We start from the raw sequence: 18,181 nt of genomic DNA, 5'->3' as shown, positions 1-18,181 counted from the left end.
CTTCCTGCTGTCTGCCGAGTGACACATACATTTCTAGATGTTTCAAGACGCCCCACAGGAGCTTGTATTAGCCAGAGGGAGAGGAGGTTATTTAAAGGTGAGTCACAACAACATCTGTGCTTGCCTGGGAAGATTAATTACCTCAGATGGAGTAGGGGCACTTTACGTCGCCTTGACAAAAAAATACTGCAATGAATTTTAAACGCCGGTGAAGCGCACGTGTGGCTTATACGTTTACCTACCAATCCAATTTTCACAATGGGCTAAAATGAGAAATCATGATAAACCACTTCAGGCTGCATTAATTCTCGCATTCAATCTTGAACAAGTTACCATCGCCTCTCATCCAGAAACTGTTTTTATTTTATGTTTTTATCGGTGAAGCTGCACCTCGTTGACATGCATTGTGTTCTCCTTAAATCATCCACAATGTGTTATGGCTAGAGCTAGGAATTTTAGGTACAAAATTTGGGTCAGAAAGGAGCAAAAAACAGTGGAATAATTTAGTTTTAAAAGGTGTAAATTTAAAATATAAACATTCATTACAAACTGTACCAAAACCAATAACATTACATATTAGGACAATATTTCACACACATATATTAAAATGGCTGCCTAAAAACAGTCCCAAAATACAATGTCATTAAAGTCTCTCCGCTAATTAAGTATGTCACCAGACGTTTGTTTGTAACCGATGATGCAGATCCATGTACGTTGCTAAATTCTTGTCGGAGTTTATGGCTAAGATCTAGTTTTTTTTTTGCTAGGGGCTTCACGTCGCTCCGACACAGATAGGTCTTATGGCGACGATGGGATAGGAAAGGCCTAGGAGTTGGAAGGAAGCGGCCCTGGCCTTAATTAAGGTACAGCCCCAGCATTTGCCTGGTGTGAAAATGGGAAACCACGGAAAACCATCCTCAGGGCTGCCGATAGTGTGATTCGAACCTACTATCTCCCGGATGCAACTAAGATCTGTTCCAACTTCCGCTTTCCAGTACCCTCCAACGCTTATTTCCCATCCATTTGAACAGTCCATTGCGCATCTTGCTATGGAAACTACTCCTCAAATTTTGTAACGTCAGTTGTCAAAAAAAGAGGATTTTGCTTTGGAAGTAGTCCCTTTACCAATGTTTTAATTTATTTTATGGTAGGGTGGAGCACTGCAAGTAGGATCCGACTGTTTTAAATTCATAATCAATGTTCATTGTAGTCTTTTTTTATTCTAGTCAGCGGATAGACTAAATTATTTTAACTTTCAACATTGTGAGTTGGATCTGCTGGTTATTTTAAATTTACATTCATTCATTCATTCATTCATACATTCATTCTTTATCATCATGTTTTGAATTCTGGTCAATGGATGAATTTAGGAATTTTAATTGTCATTACATTTCGTCTTGTCTCGTACCATTAGGGGCCGAAAACCGAGATGTTAGACCCCTTTAAACAACAAGCATAATCATCATTTGGTAAAGCATCTAAGAAATCACATGCAGCCTAAAAATGGTTAAAGATTGCAGTCTTCAACACAGTACCCCATTTAGCAAGAACTAAGAAAGGTGAAGAGAAAGTCACATAATTTCAGAATTTTTTCAGCATTCTGCTAATGGAGGAAACAAATTCATTTGCAGCTTAGGTGGGAGAACATTGGCCTTCTGAGCCCATCTTAGCAGGTTCAATCCTGGCTCCGACGGATAGTATTTTAAAGTGCTCAAATATGTCAGTCTCGTCTCGATAGCTTTACTGGCACGTAAAAGAAATCCTGTGGGAAAAATTTCCGGCACTTCGGCGCCCTCAAAACCAATAAAAAATTTAGCCAGTAGGATGTTAAACTAATATTATAATTAATTTTTGTCACACTTGTATTATATGTTTTGTTCAGGAAGTAAGTCAAAAGCTCGGGCTTCACTTGCTGCCTTTTCAGTGGTGTTTCTAAAATGTTTAAAACATATCAGTTCTGCATCAGTGGTGTCATTTAGGAAAAAATATACTGGATTATCAGCTACAACTTGCCTGATCTGTTTTTATTTACCTTTGTACAGAGGCTAAAGATTTCAGTAAGATGCTCTCATCTGAAAAAGACTTTCCAGTCTATTTCTGCAAATATGATTTCATAACAGGGTTGTTAAGCTTCTAAAGTGGAACACTACACACCCCAAATGTCTTTACAGTATTAGTAAGAAATTCACTTTCGCTTTTTGAATGTGAAGGAGCCTGCCTCACCAATAAACTGATGTCGCAGTCCACCTTCACTACTCTGTAGTTCCTTATTCTTCACCCTATATGCCGCTCGATATGATTACGTCAAAAATCACAAACACTGCACCTCAGAATAGACCTATCACTCTGAATATCATCTGCACTGAACTGTTTAACATCATCACACATTTTCCCAGCGTTCATTTTCTGTTTCAAAATATGAATATTGGCAACAAAGAAGAATGATGAAGACACCACACACTAGCCAAGTGTACTCTAGACAAAAAACCGACACCAGTTGAAATTCGTTCCCCTATCCAGCAGTCAGAAACACTGACTGGCTGGGTTGCTAATTCGTCAATTTGACTTCACTTTTCTCCTTTTCTTCCTATTCAAAAGCTTTTGCCTAACTGTAGTGCGATGAACCGCAAGATGATTTGTGGGCCTTTTGCCTAATGGGAGTTTACTGAGGTGCAAACTAATCTAATCTCAAAGCTTTTGCCTAAAATGACTGTGCTGAAGCAACAGTAACATGATACCACTCTGAAAACTGTAAATTTTAATGAAAACATACATAAAGTAGGAGATTTGTCCATTTATAAAAAGTCAACAGGTGAAGTGGACCCATGGTGTTCCTCGCGTGATAGTACTAATCACAAGTAATCTCACGGTTCAAAATTCCATTATTCCTTGGTCGCCCCTTTTAGTCGCTTCTTACGACAGGCAGGGGATACTGTGGGTGCATTCCTCATTTGCATCCCTCATCCACAAGGGGTCTTTACCAAATGATTCCTCAGCTGTGACAAAGAATGAAGAGCTAGCTAGCACCTAAACACAGCAAGATGCGCAGTGGGCTGTTCAGATGAATGGGAAGGAAGTGATGGAGGGTACTGAAAAGTGGAAGCTGGAAAAGACATCAAGAATTTAGCAATAAATAAGGATCTGTATCACCAACTACAAACAAAATATGCACCACTTACGTCTGCTGACGTACTTAGTGAGTGGAGAGATTTTAATCATATGTATTTTGGGACTGTTCTTAGGCAGCCATTTTAATATATGTGAAAAATTTTGTCCTAATTTGTAATGTTATTGGTTTAGGTACAGTTTGTAATGAATGTTTACATTTTAAATTTGCACTTTCTTTTTGCACCTTTCAGACCCAAATTGTGTACCTAAAATTCCTAGCTCTAGCCATAACATAAAAATCACATTGTGGATGATTTTTTTTGTTTTTGCTCAATGAGAGTTTTCGTTCTTTGTGCCTAAATATATTCTATTTGTTTTAGACTGGATTGACACAGACTGGCCTTATGGTGACAATGGGATAGGACAAGGCTAGGAATGGGAAGGATACAACTGTGGTCTTAAACAGGGTCCGGCCTCAGGATTTTCAGAGCTGTCGACAGTGGAGTTCGAACCCACTATCTCCCGAATGCAAGCTCACAGCTAGATGACACCAACCACATGGCCAACATGTGTGGTGTGCATATATATTTCTGTGGGTTGGTAAAACATAGCACTTCCTGGCTCGGTAAGGAAAGCAACAGAAAACAATTTCACATTTCATTTCCTTGGAATGTCTCTTGAGACTGAAGACACAATAAATAAATTGACTATTATGTACAAGGACCGTTGTTATTAAAACATATGATGTAAATGATGCACTTGTCAAATATATTTCAAATATATTAAAGTGGCGATGTGAGATAGATGAAGTTGGTGTAGAAATGATATAAGAAGGAAGACCTCGAGAATTGCTATGGACATACAGACATTCATGAGAGTATGGAAAAGGAACAGATCCTAGAAGCCAGAAAAAAGGAATTATAGTACCTATTTTCATGTTGTTAAAGAAAAGCGATATAGATGATTAACAATTTTATTTCAGGTTAATACAGTATTTATGATACAGTGGATGATATCAAAGTTGGCTGTATGGTTAGGGACGCACAGCTGTGACCTTGCATCCAGGAGATAGTGGGTTCGAACCCCACTGTCGGCAGCCACGAATATGGTTTTCTGTGGTTTCCCATTTTCACACCAGGCAAACGCTGGGGCTGTATCTTAATTAAGGCCATAGCCACTTCCTTTCCACTCCTAAGCCTTTCCTATCCCATTGTTGCCATAAGACCTATCTGAGTTGGTGCGACAATACAGCAAATTGTAAATCAAAAGAGAAGTACAAGAATTAATATACTGTATTAATTCATATATATCTCAAACATTCTTCTCCCTGAAAATTCAAACTTAAAAAATTGGGGTATATAAGGTATAACTGGGAAATTAGCTTAGAAAGAATTAGAAAGTAATAATGCCTCACATTTAGCATAATAAACTGCATTTTATTATGTTTCATAACATGGTATTCAATATTAACAAAAGATGTACGATGCCATTTGTAAAGCTGTGACGGACAACGCATACCTACTGACATTCAAACAATTTGGCAAATGTTTGATTTCCTGGCCACTCGCATGCCCAGCAGAGGATGATTCATGACGGTAGTGGGCTTTAGAATGGAAGTTCTCATTCCCCAACAGAAATCCTTACAACTCTGTTGCCAATGTACTTGTTATTACAACAGATGTCGGTCTCTCTTTTTTCAGCTCAGACACTTCGCACATGCCTGGTTTGCTGTTTGAAAGTCTTGTAATACTTGCTTCATTAACCCTTTCCCGCCCACATTTTCACTCCGCTTATCCCCACGTTTCAACCTATTATTTAGGAAACATTGAAGTAGAGCACATTGTTTCAGAAAAAGTTAAATACTATAAAAACTATTGATCAGAATGTATTAACATTTTCAATACCATTGCATCCATTTCTCTATTCATTGAGTAATAAGGTTGTTAGTTCAAACCTCCACCCCCTGCTGGTAATACTTGACACATAGATGGACAGTATTTGTCACATTCTCATGTTGTCTGAATCCCTCTAAACCAATAATCACATGATTCTGCAAGTGGAATGGTGCCCATGTATATCAGTTTTTATTTTCTCTGAGCATGTGTCTTCTCATTCTGTATTTACTGGAATACGCCTGTTTAAATACTGCATTGATATACAGTAAAACCTCGATTATTCATCCCTTCATTAACTGTTCTGCGGATCATCCGTCCTCAAAATACGTCTCGTTTTTTTAAGCAATGTACAGACGCTCCAAAACTGAATGAGGTATTCTTGATATCAATAATAATAATAATAATAATAATAATAATAATAATAATAATAATAATAATGTTATTGGTTTTATGTCCCATTAACCACTTTGATGGTTTTCGAAGACGCCAAGGTGCCGAAATTTTGTCTCGCAGGAGTTCTTTTACGTGCCAGTAAATCTACCAACACGAGGCTGATGTATTTGAGCACCTTCAAATACCACCGGATTGAGCTGGGATTGAACCTGCCATGTTGAGGTCACAAGGCCATCGCCTCAACTGTCTGAGCCACTCAGCCCGGCTCTTGACGTCCAGGTATCTTGATACAGTACAGTATTCTGTTTCCGAGCGATTGTACATCAACTCTCCAACTCCTGAGTCCACGATCATAACGTACAGTATCTACTATTTGCATATGCGCATAGACCAGCAATCGGCATTAGAGACATGACCATACATTTTTTTACTACGTAATTTAACTTTTAACTGTTACGAAAGAAGATGGATGCTATTCCAATTGAACAGTCACAAACTTGATTATCCATTCCATTGTTGACGAATAATGTACTGTAATGTGCCCTCTCCCAGCCCACGGAGCGTAGAGTGCGGTATGCTGGTCATTTCTACTTCAGAATGATACCTACAACTTATGTGGTAGCGTGTAACATCTCCGAGTAACGTACGTAGATCTTTCATATCGCTCTCTGTTAAGGTTAAATATTTTCACCACAGGCTACTGTATTGTAAATATTTCACAATGCACAGGAATCAGAAACCAGCCTAGTGGTCCATCATAGTCAACCACCGCTATTAATAGAGAGGTAGGCTACATTATGTACTGTAGTGCAAAGTAAGGAAATGTGAAAGTGACTGATCAAGTTGAACATCTATGTTCCGTTCTAACAGCCGAGAAATGTTGAGATAGAATTCTGCAGTAAAAAGAAAACTTCACACCTGCCAACTTTTGAAAAGGGCTATCGGTAAAACTCACGTGTGACAAAAAATCTAACAATTTTCAACATACCCCAGCTTGACGAAAATAATAATACTTCTGGGCTACAAATTACAATAATTTGTGCTTTAAACAGGATACTTCAATGAAATCATATCTACTTACATCATAGGCCAATGATTTGTAGATGAACATATCAAGAAGAAATCCATGTTAAACAGCAGCAGGCATGGTGAATATTAGTTTGGAGCATATATGACAGGACTTCCTTGATAAATTAAGCAGATATGCAATAACTGAAAAAGGCTTTACACAATAAAACTTGTTTAACGTAACACAGGCAAGAAATTATATAATACACATTGCAAATCACATGCTAGTTCGACTTTAAAATCATAGTTGTGACATTTTTAGCTTCCTGCAAAAAGTTTGGAGAAGATGTTTTGTCATAACAGGAACCAGAACTCCTGGTCTTCAAAATACAAATAGACTCCAGAGATTCATTGGACATGCATGATCTGAACTCTGTTCTATCTTTTTTCACAAGGCTGAAAACACGTTCACATTCTGCAATGCTATGGGGTATGGTGAGAAATTCGGTTATACTTAAGAAGTCCATCGGCTCCACGAATTCTTGATATTTGTGCCCAGCAGCATCTTGATTTGCAGCTGAGGTGTCATCTACCTGAAGAGCTGTGGACTGCCTCTGAAGCTCATTCATCACTTCATCTGTAGTTTCATTCTCTTCCTTGCATAACATAAGAAACTTTTCCAAGAAATAACGAATGGAAGAAAACTGTGCATCTTCAATGTTGTCTAACCTAGTAACTAGAGCATGCTTTAACACATCATCCTTGAGTGGAAACTTGATGATGTAGTCACAGGCAGTACAAAAGTAGTTTCTCACTAATGAAAAGAAAAGGGATTTATCTGTATCCTGGAGATCATTCACTATGTTCGAAGCTGAATGCCTGTAACTAACTCATCATCACTTAAATTGTTTCTTCCACCATGTGCAATATTAACATCACACCCACATACCATGCAAAAAGCAATTTTTTCTCCCTTTCTTGATTTTAGTATGCACGGAAAATCAACAGAATATGATTCTTTAAATGTTTGGAAGTACTGTTTCTCATTGGATTTATTCATGATAATCTACAATAGGAATGTAGCGTGTGAAGATGTCCAAAACAAATGTCTCGATATGTACTGAAAATCGAAATGAACCTGGATCACTGAACGTCACATAAAATTATAACAAACACTCAAGGTAGTCAAACACTTCATTAAAACAAGTCAAACCACACAAAGTCTTAAACCATTCAATGAACACGATGCCAACCTCGTGAACAAAGAATATGCACATGGTAAAAAGCATACACACACGTGGAACAAATGTAATTCTTCTTCTTTATAATTTAATGGGCTTCTCTAACAGCAGTAAACCCAGTCACTGGAATGAATGTAATTAGTCCCAACGAACACAGGAAACTGCGAAGCAAGAAGTTATAACACAAAAACTCAAACATTTCAATAAAATATGCCATAACCTTAAAAGGCCAAAACTTTCAACTTTATGAACAAAGAACAACACTCACGTGGTCAAAGGATATAGGTTAAATCACAACAAGCGAACAGAGTGGAACAAATACTTTTCGGAGCAGAGCCTGTCGACACCTAAGATTCACACCAAAGAGGATTCACATGGAGGAAATGTTATCCCAGCTTTAAATTCAATTCCAACGACGACACAAACATCACACGGTTAAAAATACCAATCATATTAAAGAAAGAGTTATCGACAATCATTGACTTGCCTACAACCGAGACCGAGCATCCTTCAATCCACGTAAACAATCAATTATACGGAAGTGGAGCGATTATTGAATGTTAACATTTCAAATTTTTGTCCGCGAAGTCGCAAAATGACAAAAAGTTGGCAGGTATGAAACGTGTAGTTTTAACCATACAAAATAAATATAATCGAACGGTTAAAGAGAGGTGAACTAGTCTCAAATTTAGCATCAGAATTCGGTGTGGGTGTGACAACAGTGCAGGACCTAATGAAGAATAAAGACAAAGTGTTGCAGTTTGCAGCGAGTTCTGACAGTTCGCATGGACTCACTAAAAGAAAAACAATGAAAGCATCATCTTTAAAAGAACTGGATGCTGCGTTATTCACATGGTTTCAGCAAAAGAGAGGCAAAGGTGCACCTATATTAGTGGTCCTATGATAACAAGGCAGGCACAAATTTTTCACGAAAAGATGGGGCTCTCACGGTTCTCAGCAGTGTCCAATGGTTGGCTACAGAGATTTAAGGACAGACATGGTATTCGAGAATTAAATATTGAAGGAAAAAAAGTAAGTGGTGACAGCAGTGCAGCAGAAAACTTTAGATATAAGTTTATGCGCATAATTGAAAGATACAATTTCGTTCCAAGTCAAGTGTACAATGCCGCTGAAACTGAACTTTATTGGAAGTGTTTACCCAGTAAAACACTAGCAGCTGATGAAGAGAAATCAGCTCCTGGTCATAAATCTAGTAAAGAGTGTGTTACCATCTTGTGCTGTGCGAATGCTAGTGGCGACCATCAATTAAAATTAGCTGTTGTTGGTAAAGCAAAAAAATCTGCATTCTTTCAAAGGAACAGGGATGAAATATTTCCCAATAGATTATTGCCATAACAAATCTGGATGGATGACACGTGATATTCCCAGGACTTGGTTCCATAATAAGTTTGTTCCGCGAGTTCGAGATTTCTTGGCATCCAAAGACTTGCCATTAAAGGCTGTCCTTTTTCTTGACAATGCATCCTCTCACCCCGTTGATACAGAGTTGAAATCAGAGGATGGAAACAAAATTGTTTCCTATTTTGCCACCTAATGTAACTTCATTAATTCAGCCAATGGACCAAGGCATCATCGGAACCTTTAAGGCGCACTGTAAGTGGGAATTGCTAGGCCTCTTACTTTCCGAAGAATCGTCGATGGTTGAGTTCTGGAAAAAACTCAATCTTAAAGAAGCGCTTTATCTTGCTCAGAAATCATGGGATCTAGTAACTGCTCAGAACATCATTCGATCGTGGAGAAAATTGTATGTTGATGTCAAAGAGCTCGCCAACGATTTTCATGGGTTCACTGATAAAGATGAAAATGAGGGACTGATGATCAAAGATATCCTGAAGACTATTGAAAGTAACATTCATTTTGGAAAAGTGGATGAAAGTAACATTGAGGAGTGGCTTCACACTGGCGATGTATTGCCTGGGCATCACATTTTAAATGATGACGAAATAGTAAATAAAAGCGCGAACAGGAACTCGGCAGTCAGCTGCGAATGACAAGTGAAAGGGAGGGTGATGGTGAAGAAGAGTGCGTCACAAACAATCGCGTACCGCTTCAGACCGCACTGGAGTCGGCTGAAACATTAATGGAATCAATCAATCAATACTGATCTGCATTTAGGGCAGTCGCCCAGGTGGCAGATTCCCTATTTGTTGTTTTCCTAGCCTTTTCCTAAATGATTTCAAAGAAATTGGAAATTTATTGAACATCTCTCTTGGTAAGTTATTCCAATCCCTAACTCCCCTTCCTATAAATGAATATTTGCCCCAGTTTGTCCTCTTGAATTCCAACTTTATCTTCATATTGTGATCTTTCCTACTTTTATAAACGCCATTCTTGGAGCAAGAGGACGATATGGATTTTTCAGACATTGTAATTAGAAAGCTCAGAATGGACATAAAGACGAAAATAAGTTGTAGGAAAGTGCAAAAAAAGTAAAAATTTTTTAAAAGCAGCTTAAATGACACCAGGTAAATTAATTATTTATGGTCTGCTGCTAATTTAGGTGAATATTTAGTATGTATTGTTGTAGCTTTGACTACATTTTAGTTTTAAAGAGGGTTTAATGCACTGCATTTTAAGGTTATACAATATGTATTTTATGTACTTTAAAGTCCATTAAAATGAGTAGTATGGATAATCAGTATTTTTTTAAAAATTTAAATTAACCATTCACCCCTTCCCGGGCATTAGAACGTATAATCGAGGTTTTACTGTATACACAATTGGTTATGTCACTGATTAGATTGTCTCCTCCTAACATATGCAAAAAAATTAACCTATATCTCATAATGCTCTTTCTAAATTATGAACAGGTTCAATATAATCCACACAATCATTTGGAGTAAATAAACGAAATGCTTGTGTTACCTGAACTGACGCCGCATCGCCACCAGGTTCGATTTCTTGATATCCGTTTTTACTGATATCACTGTTATCACTAAAATTATCTTCGTTGATATGTTATTTACTCACTGAAAATTCACCTCCACCCCTACTCAACGATTTTGTGTCATATTTTCTGCCTATATTCAGCACAGTTTCAATATCAGCAGTATTCTATCCCGCCATGTTTACGAATGAAACAGCTGACCCGCCGCTCACGGAAGTTCAAGACCGTTGCCTAGGCAATGTCAAGACAGATTATCGCTTTTCTCTTATTTCCTAAGCCTTGCAGATTTGTGCTTGCATAACCATAAATACGTTACAAACACTTCACTGCCGAAAAAAATACAAAACTATCACATAGATCGCAGGTGTGTGCAGATAATGCAGCCAGGCGCTTTTGGACGCTAAGGACCAGAAGGCAAAGTGAACAGTCAGGTGCTTTCGGGCGCTAAGGGCGGGAAAGGGTTAATCAATATTTGTGAAGTGTATTGCTCTTCACTTAGCTTCATGCAATAATGTGAGATTGTTGTAAAAATCAAACCTGGAAATTAATGCACCAGAAGATCCTGAATTAAATCTGCCAGTGCACGCAAACAACCCTCAACTGAGCACCAGTAGCATGACAAAATAAACAACGAACACAATTCACATTACTCCACAACTAGATAACCTCAGCTTCACAATATGTGGCTATAAATATGATGCAAATTAAGCGACTAACATAATTCACATGTTTTTCCGTAACTACAACATAACATATGCTTTGTAATTTGCGGTGAATGAACAAAATAGCTATTTTCATACAGGATAGTAAAGGTTACCGAATGAATCGATACAAAGAACAAGAAAACGGTTATCCAAGAGTAAGTCTCTTTCAAACCAACAAATCAATATCGATCGACTAGGATAAAGAACGCACCTTATACTCCCAGTCGAAGACTGGAACGATCGGATGAATATAATTGGTTTTACGCCACTGCTTCTAAGTTTTCGGAGACACCAAAGTGCCATGATTTTGTCCAGCAAAAGTTCTTTAATGAGCCAATAAATCCAACGGCATGAGGCTGATGTGTTTAAGCACCTTGAAATACCACCAGACTGTGCCGGGGTTGAACCTGCCAATTTGAGGTCAGAAGGCCAGTACTCTACCACCTGGACTACCCAGCCCGCCTTATTAGAAGAATTAAGGAGCTGTCCAACATAAAGGAAGGGAACAGTCTCACTCACAAAAGCCACAAAACATGACTGAAGGAGTTGCCTCAATTACCATGTGTTATCACAATATCTACAGGCTATCTGACTAGGCAGCAGTCATCTTGGCACATCCCAATGGCAGTAGCAAAATAATGATAGGTTGCTCAACCTACAAGACAGTTAGAATTTGCATAGTTTATATGAATTAACTTCAACTACTTTGTAAAATGATGCCATGACTCAAATCACACACTTACCCTTGGAAAGCAACATGGGATCTATTTTTACAAAGAAAATAATAGCTGTCCTCCTTTACTTGGAGGTACACTTAAAGCAAACAGGTCTTTTTTAAGTCATGGTGCAACAGCCCTGAAGGATCATGGCCTACCAAGTGACCGCTGCTCACTCCGAAGGCCTACAGATTACGAGGTGTCGAGTGGTCAGCACAACGGATTCTCTTGGCCGTTCTTGGCTTTCTAGACCGGGGCCGCTATCTCACTGTCAGATAGCTCCTCAATTTTAATCACGTAGGCTGAGTGGACCTCGAAACAGCCCTCAGAAGCAAGTAAAAATTCCTGACCAGGCCGGGAATCGAACCCGGAGCCTCTGGTTAAGAGGGAGGCACGCTACCCCTACACCGCGGGGCTGGCCTTTTTTAAGTCATACTTCCTTAAAAAATCCTTATTTACCAAAATAATATCAATACAAAACAATAATACAAGTACCGTATTTACTTGTGTATTAGACTCCCCTTGACTTTTCGAGATGAAGAAAATGAAAACAATAAATCTCGCATACAATTCGTCAGAGAAGAACAACGATTCCGCTTCGAAGTGGCTACAAGCCTTATGCAGCTCTGATGACATAACACAAATTTGTGAATAGTTTCGACCGTACGACCCACACAATGAAAATATGCGTCATAATCATACGGTACATCTGTGTTTCGTAGTTAAGAAATGTCCGCTTCCGTAGCGTACGCCTAGAATGTCCACCAGCGTAATGGTTAGCACAATTAGCTGCTGTTCTCGGGAGCCTTTGAGTTTGATTCCCGTTACCATACTGGTAGAGATTTACAAATGGCAGGAAGGTTGATTTGCGGTAAAGATGGTACATGCAACTCCCTTCCACCGGGGGCCTGTCTAAACTAGAGCTGCACCACCTCGGGACGAGGAAACAAGTTAAGAAATATTCACAGTTGTTGCTAGGCCTATTAATATAGGCAGGCGAGATCATTAACAAAGTGATCATTTAATATCTCATAATTTAGGCCAATATAGGATTTTCTGGAAGAATGTGATAGAAACAATTCAGTCACAATTGTTTTACTCGCCAACATACCTAACAAATCTGTAGATATCCATAAATGCAGCAACCTTCTGTTATTTATTTTTATATTCTTTTTGTCATGGAACTTTTGGCACTATCCAGGCGATACCATACCCAACCTAAATAAAGTGGTCTCTCTTATCTCATTTACAGCTGTTTAGGTAAATCCTGATGTGATAAATGTAGAGAACAAGCATGAAATATACTAAAAAATAAGGGTCTGGCTTTCAACAGCTGCAGTTTTTTTTTTTAAATTTTAATTTTGCTATTTGCTTTACGTCGCACCGACACAGATAGGTCTTATGGCGACGATGGAATAGGGAAGGCCTAGGAGTGGGAAGGAAGCGGCCGTGGCCTTAAGAAAGTTGAGTGAAGAAAATAAACCCAACAAATCAGTGTTACAACATGGAATAAAAACTAAGACTGGGCCATAGAACCTTTGATCACCATCCAGTTGAGTAAGGAGAGGTGACAACAGTAACACCTTGAGTCACATAAGTTACAAAAATTCTGTTGAACCAACAGCAACATAAAATGTGGAACAATAACTTTAGAAGTACAAGTGAGGCATACACATTCTACAAGGTCAATCAACATACACATTCTACAAGGTCAATCAACATAACATTTAGAGGCTGAGGGTCATAAGAACATTACACTTTCCTCTAATAAAATATTTTTGGCTGAAAATGAAAGATATCCATCAAAAGCATATTTATAAAATCAATCACATACTTGCTCAGGAGGGACGTGTACGATCTCCCCTTCCCTTGGCAGTGCGAAAGGTGTAGGAGGTGTGAGTGTACTTATTGTAGTCACAGGAGTAGGCGGAGGAGCCGATGTATCCAGTACCTCACTAGGAATGGGCAGTACTGCAGGAATCTCAGGCGTAGGAGGTAAGACAGGTTGCTGAGGAGTTGCTGGTGGCATTAGAGGAGGTGCAGGTTGCATTAGAGGAGTAGTTGGTGGTATGAACGAAGTTCGGGAGTTCACTTGTTCATGCAATACTAAGGGCGACTGTAGAATATTACAATTTCCCCTAATAAAATTTTCTTGGTTGAAAATTCAAAATTTGTACCAATGAAAGATATTCACCAAAACAGTATTTATAAAATCAAGTACATACCTGTTCAGGAGGGATCTGTGGGATCTCCCCTTCCATTGGCAGTGGGAGAGGCGTGGGGGGTGCTGGTGTGCTTATCGTAGCCACAGGTGTAGGTGGAGGAGCCATGGTGTCCAGAGCCTCACTAGGAATGGGCGGTAGTTCCGGAACCTCAGGCGTAGGAGGAGGTAAGATAGGTTGCTGAGGAGTTGCTGGTGGCATTAGAGGAGTTGTTGGTGGCATTAGAGGAGTTGCTGGTGGCATTAAAGGAGTTGCAGGTTGCATTAGAGGAGTAGTTGGTGGTATGAGTGGAGTTGGCACCATAAACTGTTGGAGGTCCACTTGCTCATGCAATACTGAGGGTGGCATTTCCATGTTTGCATCAGGAACCTTCTTAGCAGCCTGCAATAAAAACAATCAATCAATCAATCAATCAATCAATCAATCAATCAATCAATCAATCAATCAATCAATCAATCAATCAATCAGCAGATCTGCATTTAAGCCTGTCATTAAAGTGGCAAATTTCCTAGCTGTTGTTTACCTAGTCTTTTCTTTAATGATTTTGAAGAGGTTGGAAATTTCTCGATTATTCCAATCCCTAATTCCTCTAAATGAATATTTGCCCCAAATTTGTCCTCTTGAATTCCAACTTTATCATCATATCATGATGTTTTCTACTTTTACAACCTCCATTCAAGCTTATTCATGAACTAATGTCATTCCACGCTATTTTCCATTGACAGCTCGGAACATATTGCTTAGTTGAGCTGCTCGTTCCCTTACTCCCAAGTCTTCCCAGCTCAAAATTAGCAAACATTTTAACAATACTACTCATTTGTTGGAAATTGCCTAGAACAACTCATGCTCCTTTGCCTAGATCTTTTCCAGATCTCGAAATAAGTAATTATGGTGAGGATCCTATCTATACATTGGAAATGTACTGTATCAATGCTTTGAGACAAAGTGTCCTTACACTAGCATAAGAAGATTAAATGACAAATTTGTTAGTTGTAAATTCCTTCCATAGTCATTGACTGTACTTTATTACAAGTATTTTTTTCATGCCTATTTGGTTGCCTATTTTACACAATGCTGCCTATTTAAATGTTTATTTTAGATATTTATAGTGCCTATATGTCCGCCTATTTTAACTGTTTTTAGTGCATATTAATCTTGACCCTACGTATCACTTAATGAAGATTTGAAACAGAATGCATAACTTTTAACCGGCAAGTTGCCTTAAGCAACTAATGTATCGACAAGGCGGAAGATAAAAAATACTTAGTTGTGAATCCATTTAAATAGGCAACAGTATGTAAAATAGGGAACCAAATAGGCATGAAAAAAAAAATACTATAATAAAGTACAGTCAATGACTATGGAAGGAATTTACAACTAACAAATTTTTTATATTTTCAGGTAACAATGTTCTATTGTTATGAAGACTGTTTGTGTATTGTGAGAAGGATACCTCAACATCCAGGTAGCATTTCATGACCAACACGTTGTGGTCAGAGTCCACTTCTTGCTCCTGGAAAAGTCTAGCAAACCAACACCTGGTTTCTGATTCTCTGCCATCATAATGAAGTCTATTTCATACCTTTCAGTGTCTCCAAATCTTGTCCATGTATAAAGACATTGGTATATGAACCAAGTATTAGCAAGGACTAAATATACCTAACCTAAAAAAATACCTGTTCAGTTATGCTGACGTGCATATTGTGTTGTAGCATATTTCACTTAAAACATACAGCTCTAATACCATCTTTAATTTCTCAATCAGAAGTGATTACAATCATTTGTACTTAGTCAGGACCTAAATTCAGTTTGATTTTGTTCTACAATGATAAAAGATTCTTTCTGTTTGTGCATTAGTATGTGGCAATGATAAAACAGCATACAAAACGTTACTGAGAGTGTTACAGTTCATTTGACCACTTTCATTCTTAAAATTTGCAACTTTACTCCAAGCAACATCCGTTCTAGTAAAATTTAACATCAGATAAAATGCCACACTGGTTAAATGCAAATTTTGATTTAATATTTATCATGTTCTGAATCAGTTGTCATTTTGGAAAATCTATTGCTCAAATATTTTATAGATAAAAATGAAACACTTGACCATTGATGCTTTCATGGCCCATACTTATAGACATGATACTGTATAGGCTTTTGGGCTTATGCCGTGTCAAGAAAATAAGGGTGATTGGTGAATGAGGGGAAGATATGGAAGCTAATAGAAATGGGAAGCATTTGCAAGACTTCTGTGCTAGTATGGGATTAGTAGTTATGAATACATTCTTCAAGTATAAGGCTATTCACTGCTATACATAGGAGGGTATGGGGACCAGATCAATAATAGACTATACCTTAACAGACTTTGAATCTAGGAAATCTGTTCGGAACATGCAGGTTTTCAAGGATTTTTCAATAATACAAAGCACTATCATATCTATAGTGAACTAAGTATCTCTAAGCCTAGGATAGAGAAAGTGAAATCTGTCTGTAGACGAATCTCCAGAACGAGGAGATTAAGACAGAATGACATGAATATGATTAGCGAAAAGTTCCATACAACACACAGTAAGCAGGTTCAGGATACAGGAAGAGAATGAGTGGCATACACGGCTGCTGTAGTAGAAACGGGCAACGGAATGCCTAGGAACAACTGTGTGTAAAGATGGAAAAAAGCCAACATCTTGGTAAACGATGAAGTGAGAGCAGCTCGTAAATGTAAAAAGAAGGGATATCAGAAATGGCTTTCAACAAGGACTGCTGCAGACAGTGAATTGTACAGAGCTGAAAGAAACAGAACGAAACAAATAGTTGTTGAATCCAGAAGAAGTCATAGGAAGATATTGGTGATAACCTGAAAAAGCTTGGTCAAGCAGTAGCAAAATCTTTCTGGACAGTAATAAAGAATCTTAGAAAGGAAGAAACAAAGGAAATTAATAGTGTTTTGGGTATATCGGGTGAACTTATAACAGATCCCAGAGTATCACTGGCTAGATGGAAGAAATATTTCAATAATCTTCTCAATTCTGAAGGAATCAAAGTGGAAAGTGTGCATTCCAAGATTGTTGCATGCTGTGAACAAGGACGACCCAGATTGAAAGATGGAGTACTGCAAATGGTTTGAAAATATGCTTCGGGAGGATGAATGGTTTGCAGGGATGGTTATCTGGTCAGACGACGCACAATTCAAACTGAACGGTACCGTAGACCGCCACAACTGCGTGTACTGGGCTCCTGAAAATCCTCACGTTCAAGTGGACAAAAATGTTAATTTACACGGTGTTAATGTGTGGTGTGGTCTGTCATCGCGTGGTTTGATTGGCACATTCTTCTTTAAAGGTACAGTAACTGCTGAGGTGTATCTTCATATGCTGCAAACATCGATTTTACATGCCATTCGAGAGATGTTTGGAAATGAAAGATTTTACCTACAACAAGATGGCGCTCTGTCTCACTACCATAGAGATGTCAGAGGCTACTTGGATGAAAATCTATCTAGACGATGGATAGGTCGAAGAGGAGCTGCTGAGTACCCATCACGGTCTCCAGACCTTACACCTCTTGACTTCTACCTATGGGGAACCTTAAAAAATGAAGTTTAACAACAGAAGCCAGCTAACTGAACGAGCTACAGGAAACCATCAAGGCGCCCTGTGCGGCTATCACACTGCAACACTGACAGCCGTAGTTTGGCCAGTAGTTTTTTTTTTTTTTTTTTTTTTTTGCTATTTGTCTTACGTCGCACCGACACAAATATGTCTTATGGCGACGATGGGATAGGGAAGGCCTAGGAAGGGATTGGAAGGAAGCGGCCGTGGGCTTAATTAAGGTACAGCCCCGGCATTTGCCTGGTGTGAAATTGGGAAACCATGGAAAACCATCTTCAGGGCTGCCGACAGTGGGGCTCGAACCCACTATCTCCCGATTACTGGATACTGGCCGCAATTAAGCGACTGCAGCTATCGAGCTTGGTGGCCAGTAGTTCAACA

General features: G+C 38.6%; 1 protein-coding gene across 2 annotated transcripts in view; it reads right to left on the bottom strand.

Moving 5' to 3' along the window:
- Window positions 1–18,181, bottom strand: part of vtd (RAD21 cohesin complex component verthandi) — a 188,814-nt gene that overhangs the window by 46,904 nt on the left and 123,729 nt on the right. For both annotated transcript variants that reach the window (XM_067136760.2, XM_067136761.2), the window contains exon 10: window positions 14,199–14,576. In XM_067136760.2, the coding sequence (XP_066992861.2) occupies window positions 14,199–14,576 (378 nt within the window). The remainder of the gene's footprint in view (window positions 1–14,198; window positions 14,577–18,181) is intronic.

This window comes from Anabrus simplex, chromosome 1, assembly GCF_040414725.1.
Source record: "Anabrus simplex isolate iqAnaSimp1 chromosome 1, ASM4041472v1, whole genome shotgun sequence".
Taxonomy (NCBI): Eukaryota; Metazoa; Arthropoda; class Insecta; order Orthoptera; family Tettigoniidae; genus Anabrus; species Anabrus simplex.
Note: the sequence above shows the minus strand (reverse complement) of the source record. Positions and strands in the feature narration are given on the sequence as shown.